Source organism: Takifugu rubripes, chromosome 11 (genome assembly GCF_901000725.2).
Source record: "Takifugu rubripes chromosome 11, fTakRub1.2, whole genome shotgun sequence".
NCBI lineage: Eukaryota > Metazoa > Chordata > Actinopteri > Tetraodontiformes > Tetraodontidae > Takifugu > Takifugu rubripes.
In genome coordinates, this window is record NC_042295.1 from 11,806,499 (window position 1) to 11,820,967 (window position 14,469).

Below are 14,469 nucleotides of genomic sequence, written 5' to 3' on the forward strand. Positions count from 1 at the left end.
GGAAAATGTACCACTGATCACTGCTCACTCGTGCAGTCAAGCATACAGGAAAATTCAAGTTCCTGGTCTCCCATTGTGCCCCCCCCCAATCCCACACACAAATCCCACTGCTCAGCCTGGTGTATCTCCTCCTCCCCTCCTCCTGCACTCTCTTTGGCACACACATTGGTATGCAGTGAAATTCAATCAGATGCTTAATTACATCTTAACATGGGTTTTTACCAGCTGGCTTTATTCCCCCGCTTCTGATTAAAGGGATTAGAAAAATGAAATTTAACAGTGGATTTGCATACCGCTCTAAAAAGGCCAAAGGCAGGCCTCTTCCTGCCAGGCGGCCAGCCCGGGCTGCATCCTCTCCCTGTGCTTCAGATGTCCTCTCATTCTGCCTCCAATTTTACGCCGCAGGTAGAAGCAAACACAGGAGAGGAGCGTGTGTCCTCCTGCAAACTAGAGACCTGACACAGGTATTCTGCCGCACAGATCATATCAAAAGCAGCATAAACGAGACACGAGGATGTGTCTGCATGGCGCAGGAGAGGAAACCTTTTTTATGCTGATATCTGCCTGATGAATGGCAATACTGAGAAAAAAAAACTGGTGGATCTTCTTTTTTTTTAACTAATGGGGCCAAGTAAGCACACTATCCAAGCTGTGCAAAGAAAATGGGCACATTAATCACACAGACACCGCCATCATCTCCATATGATTATTCTCCTCATGTGTTGGCTAACTCGCCGCGCAGGATTTATCGTGACATCCTTGTGCTGCTCGCTGGGCTCTTTCATCCTCCTTTCTCCCCCCTTAAAATAACTCGTGGGCTTACTTTTCAACTTAATCCTCCGTCTGTAACTGAGCTGAATCTACCCTGAGAGGAGACGTGGTTATGCTTTCCCTGTTTATTTTCTGCAATTAAGAGAGTGATTCTGGAGCAAGTTTGTATTAAAGGGATTAAAAGCTTATTGATCTGTCAAGTGTGTGCGTGTGTGTGTGTGTGTGTGTGTGTGTGTTGGGGGGGGGGGGGGGTGTTAGAAGAGAAACAGTGGGAGAAATTGTGGAATGGAGCTGTGGAAGGAATCATTTGTCAGCAGTATATCAGTGGCTATTTTGAATGATGACAATTAATGTCTGCCTCCATCAGAGTTTCTTTTTCCCTCTTTATGATGGACACTGTAATAATCCCAAGGGGAAAAACTCCATTTGGAAAGTTAGACGACGGTCTACTGCCCTCTTTTGGCAGATGAAGGAACAGCTCCGAATTTTAAACGTCTGAAAACAATTTAATAAGTAAAAGACATTCAAGTAAAACAGTAGTAAGAAGCCAGTTATGTAGAATTTTCAAGCGTCTTGACTTCCTCACAAGCTTTTCTCTCTGAGTCTCAATATTACAGCTCATGAACCAATATTCTATAATGTTGGGAAACGCGTAATAATGATATTCCCTGGAGTATATCTACACAAATACAAGCAGGCAGTGAGACTTGCCCCAGTCGATTCAAGTTAGTTTGTTGTCTGAGAGGTCCACCATCTGGCCAGAGGGTATATTACTACTACTGCTAACTAAACATCATAGAGAGCTTTTTTATTTTTTTTTATTTTAAGGACTGATTCCTGTGCAATTGTAGTATAGTTGGTATCATTTCGAGCCCTTTGGGGTTTAGGGAGAATGGTTGATTTCTTCCCAGCCCATAAATAGGTGCTGTGCAGTGTTGGATGCAGAATTCAAGAGGAAAATAGAAGAAAATATCTGTCACAAGTTATAATTGCTTCCCAAGGCTATGGGGGGAGACATTTTGGGTGATGCAGTCATTTCAGTTGTTTCTTGATTAATTTGCTGCTTTCGAATTTTTTCTTTCCAAGTAATTATGAATTCTCTCTTCTGTGCCTGTTAAATGGGGAAATGAACCTATTTTAGAGAATAATCAGCATAATTACCAATCTATAAAACGTGCAGACAGGTCATCCTGCAGCGTTTCTGTCGGGAGGGGTCGCTGCTTTTCTGCATTAATATCGCCTAAGACGAGCACTGCCCCCTAGTGGGCAGTGAGCTCTTTACAGCGGTTGACCTTAAGGGGCGCTTCACTCCACGTTTGTCAGCTCTAGTTTTAATGATGTGGCACCTTTTATGTGACACCAGATGTTTTACCTACATCTCATCACAGCCCAGCGAACACATGGTCTTTGACACGGAGACACATGGAGTCAGATGTACAAGCCGTTAATAGACGCATATCAACAGTAATGAGTGTCATAATCGTGAATGAGGCACATTTACGCCGGGAAGATGGCGGTTAACCCCTTTGTTGCTCGTGGGTTTTCTTAAAACCTCACCAAGGCTGAATTACAGTGCTTTTCTTTTGCACCAGATGTGTGCATTTACGTCTCTTTTGCATGTCGTTAATGTACAGGAGCTGAATTGATATGCAACCAAAAGAAGGTAATAAAAGAAGGCCGGTACTGAGCGCCGAGGACCAGTTATGGTCCAGCTCGCTCTGCAGCAACAACAGCTGTAAATCAGTCAGAATAACGGACTGTTGGCCAAAGTGCTGCAGGCTGGAATCACCCAGCAAGGTGAGAGCGCTGACACTGGCCATTAAAGGGAAGGGAACCAGGACTCAGGGCCAGAGGGAGGAGGGAGGCGAGGTGAGCGTTGCTCAGCCCCGTGTGTCCGCTGGTCAGGCAACCAAGTAATAAAGAGCACACGAGACCCACAGGTAGAGAAATAAACATTTAGTACATCGGCCTTTGCATCTCCTACCCTTCCATGTCTTTGTAATTGATGCACAGCTTCCTCTGCGCGCATTAACCTTCAGCCAGGTCACGACCACGCCCCCCCTTATCAACCGGAGGGTGTTGGTACGCCTGAAGACGGATGGAGGCCCAGGGTCGTGGGCGGGACGCAGGTTTGTGATTGAACGTGCTGCTGGAACCAGGACACGTCGTAAATATTGGCCACGGCCGTGTTTACTCTCTGCACGCTGGGAATAATTCAGTCATCAACAGCGGGAGCGTGGACGTGCTTCCCGCCACTCAGGCGGCGGCGCCGGTATCACAAGCGGCGTTGCCGGGTCCTCTGATTCCTCTCGACGTTCCTCAGGTTGAGAGACTATGATATAATGAAATATGAATTGCCTGCTGCTCCGGTATGTAGGCTGGGAAATCTGTCATCACGAACCCTGTCTGTTCGGTCCCGATGGCTAATTTATGCTCCATCTGCTTTCCTCCAAAGCACTATAATTAAAATTCTAATCAAACCCGCTGAAAGCAAAATTACTGGGACTTGCTGTGTTGGAAAGTCACAAACACACACTTTCACGGGGAGGTCCTGTTGAATAAATGATAAATTAGAGCTCTGTGTTTGCCTCGGCCTCAACGGCGGCTCAACGGGGCAAAATAAACCAGTTAAAAGGTTGAGATTGTTACATTTTAAACATTACATCATATTCTTTATGAATATATCTCTAAATATATCTGCCAGTAACAGAATCTGACACCAGGCGGGATGGGTGTCGTGCCTTCTGGAAGTCTCTGTCCTTCCCATCGATCTTTGCCTCTTGCTGGCTGAACTGTTGGGCTTCATGAACATGATACTCACACTTTGAAGCGGATTAATTGTGGGGTTTGTGCGATCCTGTGGCTGCGCCGTGGGGCACTGGCGCCCTTCAAACACTGCCAAAGAACTCCGTTTCTCAGCCTCAACTTCCTTCTTGTCTCAAACCAATAATTTCGCCACCTCGGCTCGGTGAGATGAAAAGATCTCACGTGAGGATTAAAAATAAGTCATTTCAAGCTAACTAGCTCGATCATTACCCATAATTCTGCTGCACTCAGGAGCCTGGACTGATACCGGCGACTCTTGGAGCAGCTTGTTCTTGCCGCCCCTGGTCTACCTTGCCGGACGATTTACTGTCCCTGCCGAGGAGTTTCATTAAATTGTCCACGACTTTCAGCAGCTGGCATTAGCAGTGACATTTAGCAGGTATAAAAGTGCTGGATGGACGTCCTGGAAGGGTCTCGTGTGCCCCGTCCTCACAGCAGCGCTAATTATTCCCATCATTAGAGAGCAGGATGAATCAGACTTCCATCAGTGGCTAATGTAGCATAATTAATTACAGGAGTGCATGAGTTATGATTCTTTTCTTTTAAATTATTAAATCAAATTTAAGAACAGAAGACCGGTGTTATACGGGAGTGGGGGCATCCGTTGAGCAAGTTCACCCTCACAGAGGGCATTTTCAGGCTGTGAGAGCGGCTGGGGTGTGTGTGTGTGTGGGGGGGGGGGGGGGTGCTGACATGTTCAGGTTCTCACATTAACCTGCAGTCACCTGCATCCTGGCAGCACGAGCAGGGACAAGAAAGCACCACGTAACTCTAAACCCAGAGCTGCTGCGCTGTTTCTGTCCAGAAATAGACTTTGATTCTGCGTGTGTGTGTGTGTGTGTGTGTGTGTGCGTGTGTGTGTGTGTGAGAGAGAGAGAGAGTGCAGTACATCATGTGATTAACAATGATAAAGAATCCTTCAAAAAAACTGGTTATCTCTGGTTATATCTGGTTATATCTGGTTGTATCTAGTTATCTCTGGTTATCTCTGGTTATCTCTGGTTGTATCTGGTTATCTCTGGTTATCTCTGGTTGTATCTGGTTATCTCTGGTTATATCTGGTTGTATCTGGTTATCTCTAGTTGTATCTGGTTGTATCTGGTTATATCTGGTTTCGTCCTCTGTGTGTGAGACCAAACTCACCTGAATCCCTCCGTCTGCTCGTTTCAGAGCTGGAAATCATCTGTAAACGGCTGCAGGTACCAATTTGCAGCCATTACAGATTTACTGCCGCCCTCATAAACAAGCTGAAGCGGCCTCACCGTGGTACCTGCCCCCTCCCCGTGGTACCTGCCCCCTCACCGTGGCACCTGCCCCCTCCCCGAGCACTCGGGCTGTGGCCGCTTTGATTCTGTTGGCTTGAACTTGAAGGGGAAAGTGTTTGTTTACCGTGGTGCTGCAGAAACACAGATGTGGAGGTGTTGGGGTGCAGGAGTGATTATCCATGAAGGAAATGAGTGTGATTAGCACAGGAGGGCGTGAGAGTCACAGCACTTTCCCAGATTGCCGTTCACGCTCCTCATGCTGGTCTCCCCCCCCCCCCCCCCCGACTCTCCCTCCCGGGCAGCCTCTCAGATGCCCCGTTCCAGTCAAGGTTGCACTTTGGTGAACTCTTTGGTGATTTATTTTCTTATCAACACTGCTGAGTGGTAGGGAGAAAGAGAGAGAGTGGGGGGGGGGAGAGAGAAGGGGGGAGAGAGAGGAGCCAGACACATGCTCTGGCTCCCTCACAGCCCGGTGCAGGTGGAGAGAGTTGCCCACTGTCACGTCAGGAATTCGTCACAGCGGCGTCCACACTGTGACCCAAAAGCAGAGGACGCCGTGAGACTCGTCTGTCTCCTGGTGGGGGCTGTTGCTCGCCACTGGAGGTTTTTCAGCAGAGCTGCATGAGAGGAGGAGCAGAGGAAGAGAGAGGAGAAGCTGAACGGATCAATATTTCAGAGTGAGGGTCCAGAAGTCCTGCTGTCCTCTTCTGGCCGGTCGCTGATGGAATTACAGTCTGCCGAGCGATTGTATCAGGATAATTCCCCCCCCCCCACACTCCAGGAGGAGGCAGGCTGTCGGCTGTGAATGTGTGATCCCCTCCCTGGAGTTCTGGGAGTCGTGGCCCGGGACTAACGCTCCGAGGGAAGCCGAGGAGGAGGATGTGTAGTTGTTTTGGATTTCTGGGCACAGCTGCTCGAGTTATGACCCGGCTCGGGACGGCGGGCCCCTCGGACCCCTCGGACCCCTGACTCCGGGCTGCAGCGCCGGAGCGTCAGAGGGAAGCATGCCGTCCAGATGGATGTCCCTGCTGCTGCTGCTGCTGCTGGAGGTGCGGAGCGGCACCAGCACGCCGGCCGACGGCCCGGGGAAGCACAAGGGGACCTGGAGGTGGAAGGGTGACAGGAGCCGTGAGTAACTACCCCCCCTAAAAACCTCCTCCAGTTTCTCCCTCCAGGAAACACTAAACACTGCACTCTTGTCTGATTGCTCCGGTTGTTGTTCGAGGTCTCGGCTCATTTCCTGGCGGCTCCAGGGTGTGAGAGAGAAATAAATCCTCCATATGAGGCCGGCAGCCTTGGCCCGCGCCGCCGTGAGCGGGACCAATATAGACGCGATCTCTGCTGCTGAATCTGCTGTGAGTTGCAGTTCAGTTTATTACCCACCTCCCGCGGCTCCTCTCTCGCTCAGCATCACTCTAATATTCCTCCATGGATCCTCTCAAGGTCTCATTTGTACTCATTAATTGATCAGCGTTGAGTTGTAAAAGGCTACTCAGAGCGATGGAGCAGGCTATTTCCTGGGAGTAAAAAGCTGGAAAGGCATCCGAAATGGGTCATTATACATGCTGACGAGAGCACGGGCGCACCGGGCCGAGCGAGTAGATTCAGGACGAGGCTGCGCTCCCAGCTCTCGGGCCTGGGGGGGGGGCTAATGGGATTGTTTGGCGTGCCACCACCGCCTGACGCTGAGTGATGAAGTGCACAGAGCGTCCCACCACGTAGGTCAAAGGGAGATCGCTGTCTTGATACCAGTCCAAGATTAAATGACTGAGATGGGACGGTGGAGGGAGGACGTGGACGTCAAACGGGTCATCTTTGCCTCCCAAGGAGACAGGAGTTGGTCTGGGGGGGGGTGGGGGGGTACTGGGGAGTACCGGGGGTGTATCACTCTTAACCAACGTAACAGAAAGGCCTGTTTGAATTTTTCCCTCATGATTTGTTCCATTAACACGCATGTGCATATGTTGCGTGTGTAGCTAGTAGCTAACAGCTAACCTGCTAGTAGCTAACAGCTAACATGCAGCATCTCCCTGTGAACCAGCGAGGTGTTCGTAGCACCATTCCCTATAATCAGCTTCACCCTCCCTTATCCGCATTGGGGTATCTTCATTTCGGAATTCTGATGAGGTTGATATAAGTTGGAGAGTATCAGAATCCCATTTTTTTGTTTTAGAAAATGGAATAACTCCTCCAGTCGGTGTCACGTCCCTCCTTTTCCCTAATCTTTCCGCAGCATCGCGCACACAGAGCCGCCTCATCGGCGAGCTCTGCTGTGTATTGTGAAGATATTCCCAGTAAAAGTCTTTATCTCCTGAATGCGCCGTTCTGCAGGCTGTGCACAAAAGTTCCGTCTGGCGGCCCTGGAGAACACAGTGACTCGCAGAGATAATCTGGCCCCCGATTCTGATACGCCGCTCTCTCTGACTCTGATTCTGCACTTTGGAAACTCTTGTAGTCACGCAATCTCCGCTCACCTGGCCCCAACACCAACCATACAAACACAAAAAGCCTCGGTGTGCGTCAGGGTGTGCTGTTCGGTGTGCGTGTCTGATTAATAAAACATTGTGTTTCCTATTCTTAGCGACAAGGTGTCTCCCCGGGTCCACCGATATGTCATTTCTCTGCCTTCCACAATGTCTGGGACGGTCTCCCAGGCAAGTGAAAGTGGGGGGACCGGTCATCTCTCAGAGTGACATCAGGCTGTATAATTCATGCAGCGTTCCTTCCAGACGGAGCCTCTTTTATGAAGGAGCCCTGATGGAGCTGGTGTTTGTGTTATTAGCCAGCTGGGTCATCAGAACTAGCTGCAGCTGACAGCAGCGACATCTTTAATTCGTCCTCAGACAGCCAAACCCCGATTGTTCATCTGAACTTTTGCTTTGCAGATAAAAGAGTTACTGCGAGTGATATCTCCTTCCGTAGGAGAGCATAACATATTCATGATCAAAGCTCTCTCCTCCTCCTCCGCATTTTGCTGAGACTTTCCAGCCCGATTGATCTCTCTCTGCACAAATGAAGAGTTATGAGGTACAAAAAGCAGAAAAAGATGTTGCTTTCTCGCACCGTTTATGCTAGCTATTCCATGACTAGAATGCTGCAAACCTCCCCCAAACCTGTAAATGAAAACTTCTGGATCCAACCTCCAGGCTAATCTCAGAGCTAATGCAGCATTAGCCTTGAGATCTTTACTTTCCATAGTGCAGCGTTTACTGTTTATTGGTAATTCTATACGGAACTGTCGCATGTTAGCCTGCGGATAAGCTGTGCTCCACAAATTCACCTGTCAGTAATAAATCTGGCTGATTTCATGAGGTGAATGTGTGACGGTAGGGCAGTGACAGGAGGCGTGAAGGGTTTCACCTTGTCTTTCCGGCATTTTCACCCTCGTGAGGATTTATGAGCGACTTCTTGTTTCTTTTCAGCCGCTAGCTTTGACATTCTGTGACAAATTCCTGCTTTAACTAGCAGTTATTTGATTGTCTTTCAGTGAGTAATGTTAGCATTATTTATATTCTCAAGTAGAAATATACAGCAAACAGACAAAGAGAGAAGCTGCCAATAATGATGCTAATAGCATGTAAACGATTAGCATGTAAATACACGTTTAAAGATGAGGGTTGTGACGATATTTAGGTGTGAAAAGAGTCTAGAAAAATGCAAAATTAAACACTAAAAACACTTTATCACCACAGATAATCAACATGGTCTCCAAACGCCCGCTGGCAGGATGTCAAGTGTCGATGTAGCTGCACTTGAACGGATTAGCGAGCAGGAGAATTGGTGCAGGTCACGTTTTCAGCAGCTGTACTCCTCATTTGAACATTATTGTTTTTTTGTCTTCTTCTTTTTTCTTGCGAATTCTTGCTGAGGAAGGAGAGGCTTAACCTGTCAGTACAAGCAGACATTGGTGTCTGTCACTGGCCTTCATCCTCCAGTTTGACTTAAATCTTGCCTGGGGTAGGGAACACACACCGGTCCTGCCGGGTGTCTTTTCACCTGACAAAGTAATGATCTCTTGCCTCCGATGTTTTACACCTGAATTGTCTTTTTTAGGGCGACTGTGACACATTCGACAAGTGTCTCTTGTCATGTAGGGCAGGATCAAAGCTGTGCCGCAGGATGACTGACACTGATCCTTATTTCTGACTGGAAACTGCAGATTAGACCTGTCAGAGTTACAGGGATCGTTGGGACTCCAGCATTCTTTGACTCTGCTGCATAAGGTGGGGTATCAGTGTCCTGAGCTGGGATCATTGGTTTAAGGTGGGGAATTAGGAAGGATGCCATGAAAATGAGGCAGGAACATGAATTATATGTGCTTGATTTTCTGCTAAACTTCAGATCAGATGGTTTAGCAGGCATCTTGTTAGCTTGTACTGCTTGTTAGGATTGTGTTGACTTAAATGTGAATAATGCTGCTCCTGAACAAGTGACGTCACAATATTGGAATTAAAGCTCTACAAACCGTCACTCCGAGGGGGAGACTGATTGATTCTGGAGTTTCGGTTTGTTTGGCTTTGCATGAAAGCATCATGAGAAGGTTCCTTTTCAACCTGTCTCCAGGTCAGTGTGTTGGATTTTAAGCCTCCCCCCTTAGGATTCAAGGGTTTTTAAAAGGGTTTTCTCAGATGTTTGTTTCAGAAGCAGGTGGACTTGTGACACAATAAAAGCTCAGATCCGTCATCATTTCAGCGTTAGCTTTTAAGCTGCGTGTTGTTGACGACGCTCTCATCATCGGAAATGAAGCCGCAGCACTTTAAATTCTTCAGGGACCTAATTTTCTCACCTAAGAAAAGTCTCTCACCCCAGTTTCTTCAGTGGGACTCAGAAAAGAGGGTTAAAAAGAGACGTCTGGGCTTTTGGCAGCCTTGTAGCTGCTTAGCTCATCTCGACTTTAAGGTCAGAGGAAGTTAAAACTTTCTGACTTGCGACACAGAATCACGAGTTCGCCTCCCAAGGTCACGATGACACGTCGGTAAAGGCACGCTAACGTGAACCGCGGCTGTTAAATGCACAAGCTAACCTGCAGAACTTCGTCTTCGAGCGTCTCTGATCGCCTGTTTACTGCCTCATTGATCAGAGAGTTCTTCTGTTGTTGCCGCGGTGACGCTGAGCTAGTTTTGGTCGCTCTGTCTCATTGTGTTCAGGAACTAAACCACAAATTTATTGTGAGTTAATCGTGTTCGGCCCCGAGACTTTTAAGGGCAACAATTCCAAGAACCCGAGTTGATCCTCCGGATTGCTCGGAGCTCCTCGTGAAGCAACAAAACCCGTCACGCTAACGAGCCCCGGAGTCAGACTTCCCGTCCATCATTCCCTCCGACAAGAGACTCGAGCCCTGTTGCCAAACACATGACAAGATAACAAAGAGACAGCGGCGAAGAGCTCGCCGGCGGCGGCGAACCGAGGAGAGACTGGTGGCGTGTCGGCTGTTAGCCTGTGGGAGAAACGCAGCCAAACGCCTGCGCGGCCCCCTGTGGGTTGATCCGTGAATAAAGGGCCCTGACCCAGAAAAGCACTCGTGTCTGAGGCCGGCTCGGGGGCCAGGACTTCCAGCGCGGGGCCCAACGTGACTTCCAGCCTTTTCTTTGTGGGTTTGTGAGCGTCTGCACATGTGCCCCATTAATTAGCCGCCAGGGGAGCCGTGCAGGGTTTTCATCCCAGCCCCCCAGGGGCAGCGGTCCACCACCTGTTAATGACCTCTGCAGTGCTCTTTAATTGGACCCCCGACCGTGGACCACCCACAGAATCCACACTGATACGTCTGAGGGTCTAAACAACAGCAAAGGCTCCTCAGCTGAAGGAGCAGAAAGACCTTTCTAACAACTGACGCGTCTGAATCCGGATAATCCTTTAAAACTGGAAACGGTTTCCGAAGGCGCCGGCGCCGAATCTTGCTCGTTGTTTCGTAAAATATTATTCATGTCATGATTTATTCACCCCAGGCACGATAAAATCATCAAATCTCTGTGTCGTGGCTTTAACCCGTCTTAACGGTCCGATTGGAGGCGAGGAGCGTTCGCGGGGCCGTGTGGATTTACGCGGCTGTTTTTCAGGGTTGATTTCCTCTATGACATCATTCCACCGAGCGGTGTTGTGCTCTGGCCTCAGACAGTTCAGCAGACCATCATCTCACCTCCACCATCTCTGTGCCTCCTGTGCAGTTTTGCATGAACGCTCTGCTTTTATTGGGTGACTCCTGTGCTTCTGTTCTGCTCCCAAAGTATTTCCAGGATTTCAGGAAAAAGTCGACTCGCGGATCTAAAAATCTGCAGACGCCGCTTTGAAACGCCGGCTCGCCCTCCTCTTCACACTCGGCCGACCTGAAGTGCTCCATTCTGTCTGCCCATCTGCCGTTTGCCATTGTTGGAGCGGACACTTCCTGACTAACTGCCCCTCACATGACTGAGGGGTTGGATGCCCCCCCTCAAATGAACCCCGTGTCTGTGGGCCTCAAAGAGAATGGGCACGGCTGGGCCTGATTTATCCACGCGGGGCCGTGACGAGGGCGCAGTTGGCCCTCTGTCTCCCCCAGGCCCTCGTGGCCTCTCCATTACCCGCCTCTCGCCACCGTCTCCGCCTTTAGATCAGATGGAGCCGATGAGCAATTAATGGGGCGTCCTTGCATTAGCATCAGGACGTGTGCGGACGCCCTGATTGGCGTTGTCAGTCATGCACGGAGCACCCCGACCCTCCCACGTGCTCCCGTAGGGGGGGCAGCCCGCCACGGCTAACGGAGCGGTGAACCCCCGAGAAGCAACCTGGAGGCAGCAACAGCCTCGCCGCTGAAGCTTCGCTCCAACAATGTGGGCGTTTAAATCTCACAGTCGGACCTCACAGGGAAACGCCGCCGCTGTTTTTTGCGTCCTCGTTCTCTGCGTCTGCCGGGGGTGCAGGGGGCTGCGGGCCTGGACCGGGGGCGGGGGCAACGGGCAGAATGCAGCCGAGTTCTCAGTGCCTCTGGTGTTATTGTTGACAGACACGGGAGTCGCTCAGACCGGCGCCAACGGAGGGGCGACGCTGGCTCCCGCCGCTGGACCCGAGGACGACAACTCTTTGGGCTACACAGGTACAGCTGCCGCTTCTCATTCTGCTGGCGCGTCTTATTGACGTCACTCTCAGCGTCCTTATCACTTGTGAAAGTTTCTAAGGAATAAAGAGGCAGGAAGCATCTCATCATCTGTGTTTGGGCTCATCTGTGAGAACGATAAATCGATCCGCTGGACAGTGCCAGGAGAGTTTAATCTGTCTAGTTAATCCTTCCAGAGCATTAAAATAAAGGGAATCGAACTGGCCGAGTCCCTGAATTGGAAATGAGTCCAAAGTGTCGGCCCGACGCTGAGAGATGTGCAGCGATGCTGCCAAAGGCTCCATTTTCAGAGAGCACGACTAGATGGAGGGTGAAGGTGATTAATGACAGCTGGACGTGTGAGGTCAGGTGAACGGTGTTTTCATGCCATGCCGTGAAAATGAATTTTATTTATATTTCACGTTCATCTGACCATCAGGGGTGTCATAATCTAGGCCACTGCCTTCCTTTGCACCGTTAGATACAAAAGAATGAATGAAAGCTCCTCTTGGCTGCAATTCCACCCGTCGCCGCATGGGGGAGACATAACTTTGATACTTTAAGTTCAAAGCACCAACTTAAAAAAAAAAAATTAACAATGCATGACATTCCAGATTCTCCTCATGCTTCTAAAGGATTCTAAGATCTTTGCTATGGATGACAGAGGCCCGCTGAAGTGCTCCAATTGGCATGTTGCTCAGGCAGACACACACAGAGCAGACAGGCCGTTGCCTCGACAATAAAGACTGAGCAGCACTTACGTCCTGCCTCTCTGCTGCCAGCTGCTCCTCTGTCACCGATCACAAAGGACAGAAACGTCAAACAGTTGCTTTATTTGTCAACCGATGGAGGAAGAGACGGGCCGGAAGTGATGGAATGGACGGTTGTCGTGGTGACGGCATAAGGAGCCACGGATAATGGTGTTTCGGTGCTCCTGCAATAAAAGCATCTACTCTATAGATGATGTGTAGGCAAAGATGGGAATAGAAGGTATTTTTCTGTTTAAATCTTCAAGCACAAGAAAAGAGTGATGCCTCTTCTTATCACGTGTACTGTTGTAGCAGAAAGCTCCGCTCTGCATCCGTCCTCTCGTCCCCGTGACGTCCGCCTCTATTCACCCGCCTCAGTGCCAGGGTAGGCGTGTCCCAGCCAGGGTTCAGCCATCCGCAGCCTTATTATCCCCATTCCCGCAGCGGTGGCTGAAAGATCCACGCCTGTGCCTCACTGGAGATATAATTAGTTACAGCCATGCACTAATGTCCTACGGTCTCTGTTCCGCAGAGACCAGGAGAGACGTTTTGTTCCCTGTCCAATCCCTCCTCCCGTCTCCTTAAACCCCGACGAGGAAATCAAACTATTCTTCTCACGATAGAAGGAGCAGTGCCGTGGTCAAGGGGGCACTTGAGTGGGGGGAACAACCTGGGCTCAAGTGCACAGAGCTCACGCACACAAAGGCCAGCGAGCGAGAACGAATTTCAAATATTCACATTCACGTTCGAGCGTCCTTGTGATAATTGAGAGATTAGCCAGAGCTAATATTCACCTGCTCTCCTGCTAAAGGCAGTTAATTTCTTAGCTAAATGATAAGTTGTTTTCTCAGACTGTGACTGGGTCAAAGCGCCGTTTCGAATGAGAAAGAGAAATTCGATCAGTTGCTGAACTTTATTACTCAGCTCATGGGGTGGGGGGCGTTATTGTCCCAGTCCAGTGGAAATAGCTTCATGTTTCACTGGCGTTTGTCCTGCTTCTGCACAGGAATCTAAAAAGATTATTATTTTTATCTCCCTGCACATTTGGTTCAAATGGGGGGTAAAAAATTCCCCCCCAAAACACAAACAAAGCGCCTCCTTTTTCACAGCCCCCAGTTACGACATGTATCTGACATGACCGATGGCTTAATAATCAGAATGGCTGTTTTCATTAGCTGTGGTGTTTCCTGCACACTCACATGCACATGAAGTCCAGCCGGAGCCGATATGATTGATCTATAAGAGGCCCGGCGGCGTGGAGGAGCCTCAGCCCGGCGCGGCCTCTGCGTGTGTCCGAGATATCTTAGAAATGAGGAAGAGGCGGTGGGGGCTGTAAATCTTAGCAGCACCTGCTCCTCGGCCCCCGCCACGTGGTGCGAGGTCAGCCGCGCCGCGCACCCCGTCGCTCGTATTTATTACACTCATCCCAGTTTGTTTTGGCAGCTGATCGTCCGGGGAAACGAGAAGGAGCAGCCATTTTATTCAACCCTCCACAGCAGAGTTGAGCCCCCACAAAGCCACAAATGTGGGATATTCCTTGTTTTTATTCACTCGCTGTTTATTTGGAGAGACGGTTCACTTACACAGCACTTGTATTTCTGTACTTCAAGCCACCACCAGGGGGCATTCCAGAGCCCCTCAATCAGAGCAACTGCTTGACTGGCTTCATTTTCTCGTGATTGAGATTCGAGAGACATGGGGTCAAACGCACAGCGTAGCAGCGTTTTTGGTTGAGTTCTCGCCTCGTATCTGTCGGTGGTGTGGCTGAGGCCCCGCAGAAAGAAGTGGA

General features: G+C 49.6%; 1 protein-coding gene across 4 annotated transcripts in view; it reads left to right on the plus strand.

Moving 5' to 3' along the window:
* The window catches only part of robo1 (roundabout, axon guidance receptor, homolog 1 (Drosophila)), a 143,278-nt gene that overhangs the window by 28,225 nt on the left and 100,584 nt on the right, over nt 1–14,469 (plus strand). Inside the window, exons 1-2 of one of the 4 annotated variants that reach the window (XM_029843375.1) lie at nt 5,852–5,990; nt 11,842–11,931. The exons of 1 other annotated variant lie outside the window; for it this stretch is intronic. In XM_029843375.1, coding sequence (XP_029699235.1) covers nt 5,867–5,990; nt 11,842–11,931 — 214 coding nt within the window. In that variant the 5' untranslated portion in view covers nt 5,852–5,866. Of the gene's footprint in view, nt 1–5,851; nt 5,991–11,841; nt 11,932–14,469 lie in introns of those variants that run through there. 2 more of the 4 variants (XM_029843378.1, XM_029843379.1) reach the window with 2 other exon arrangements.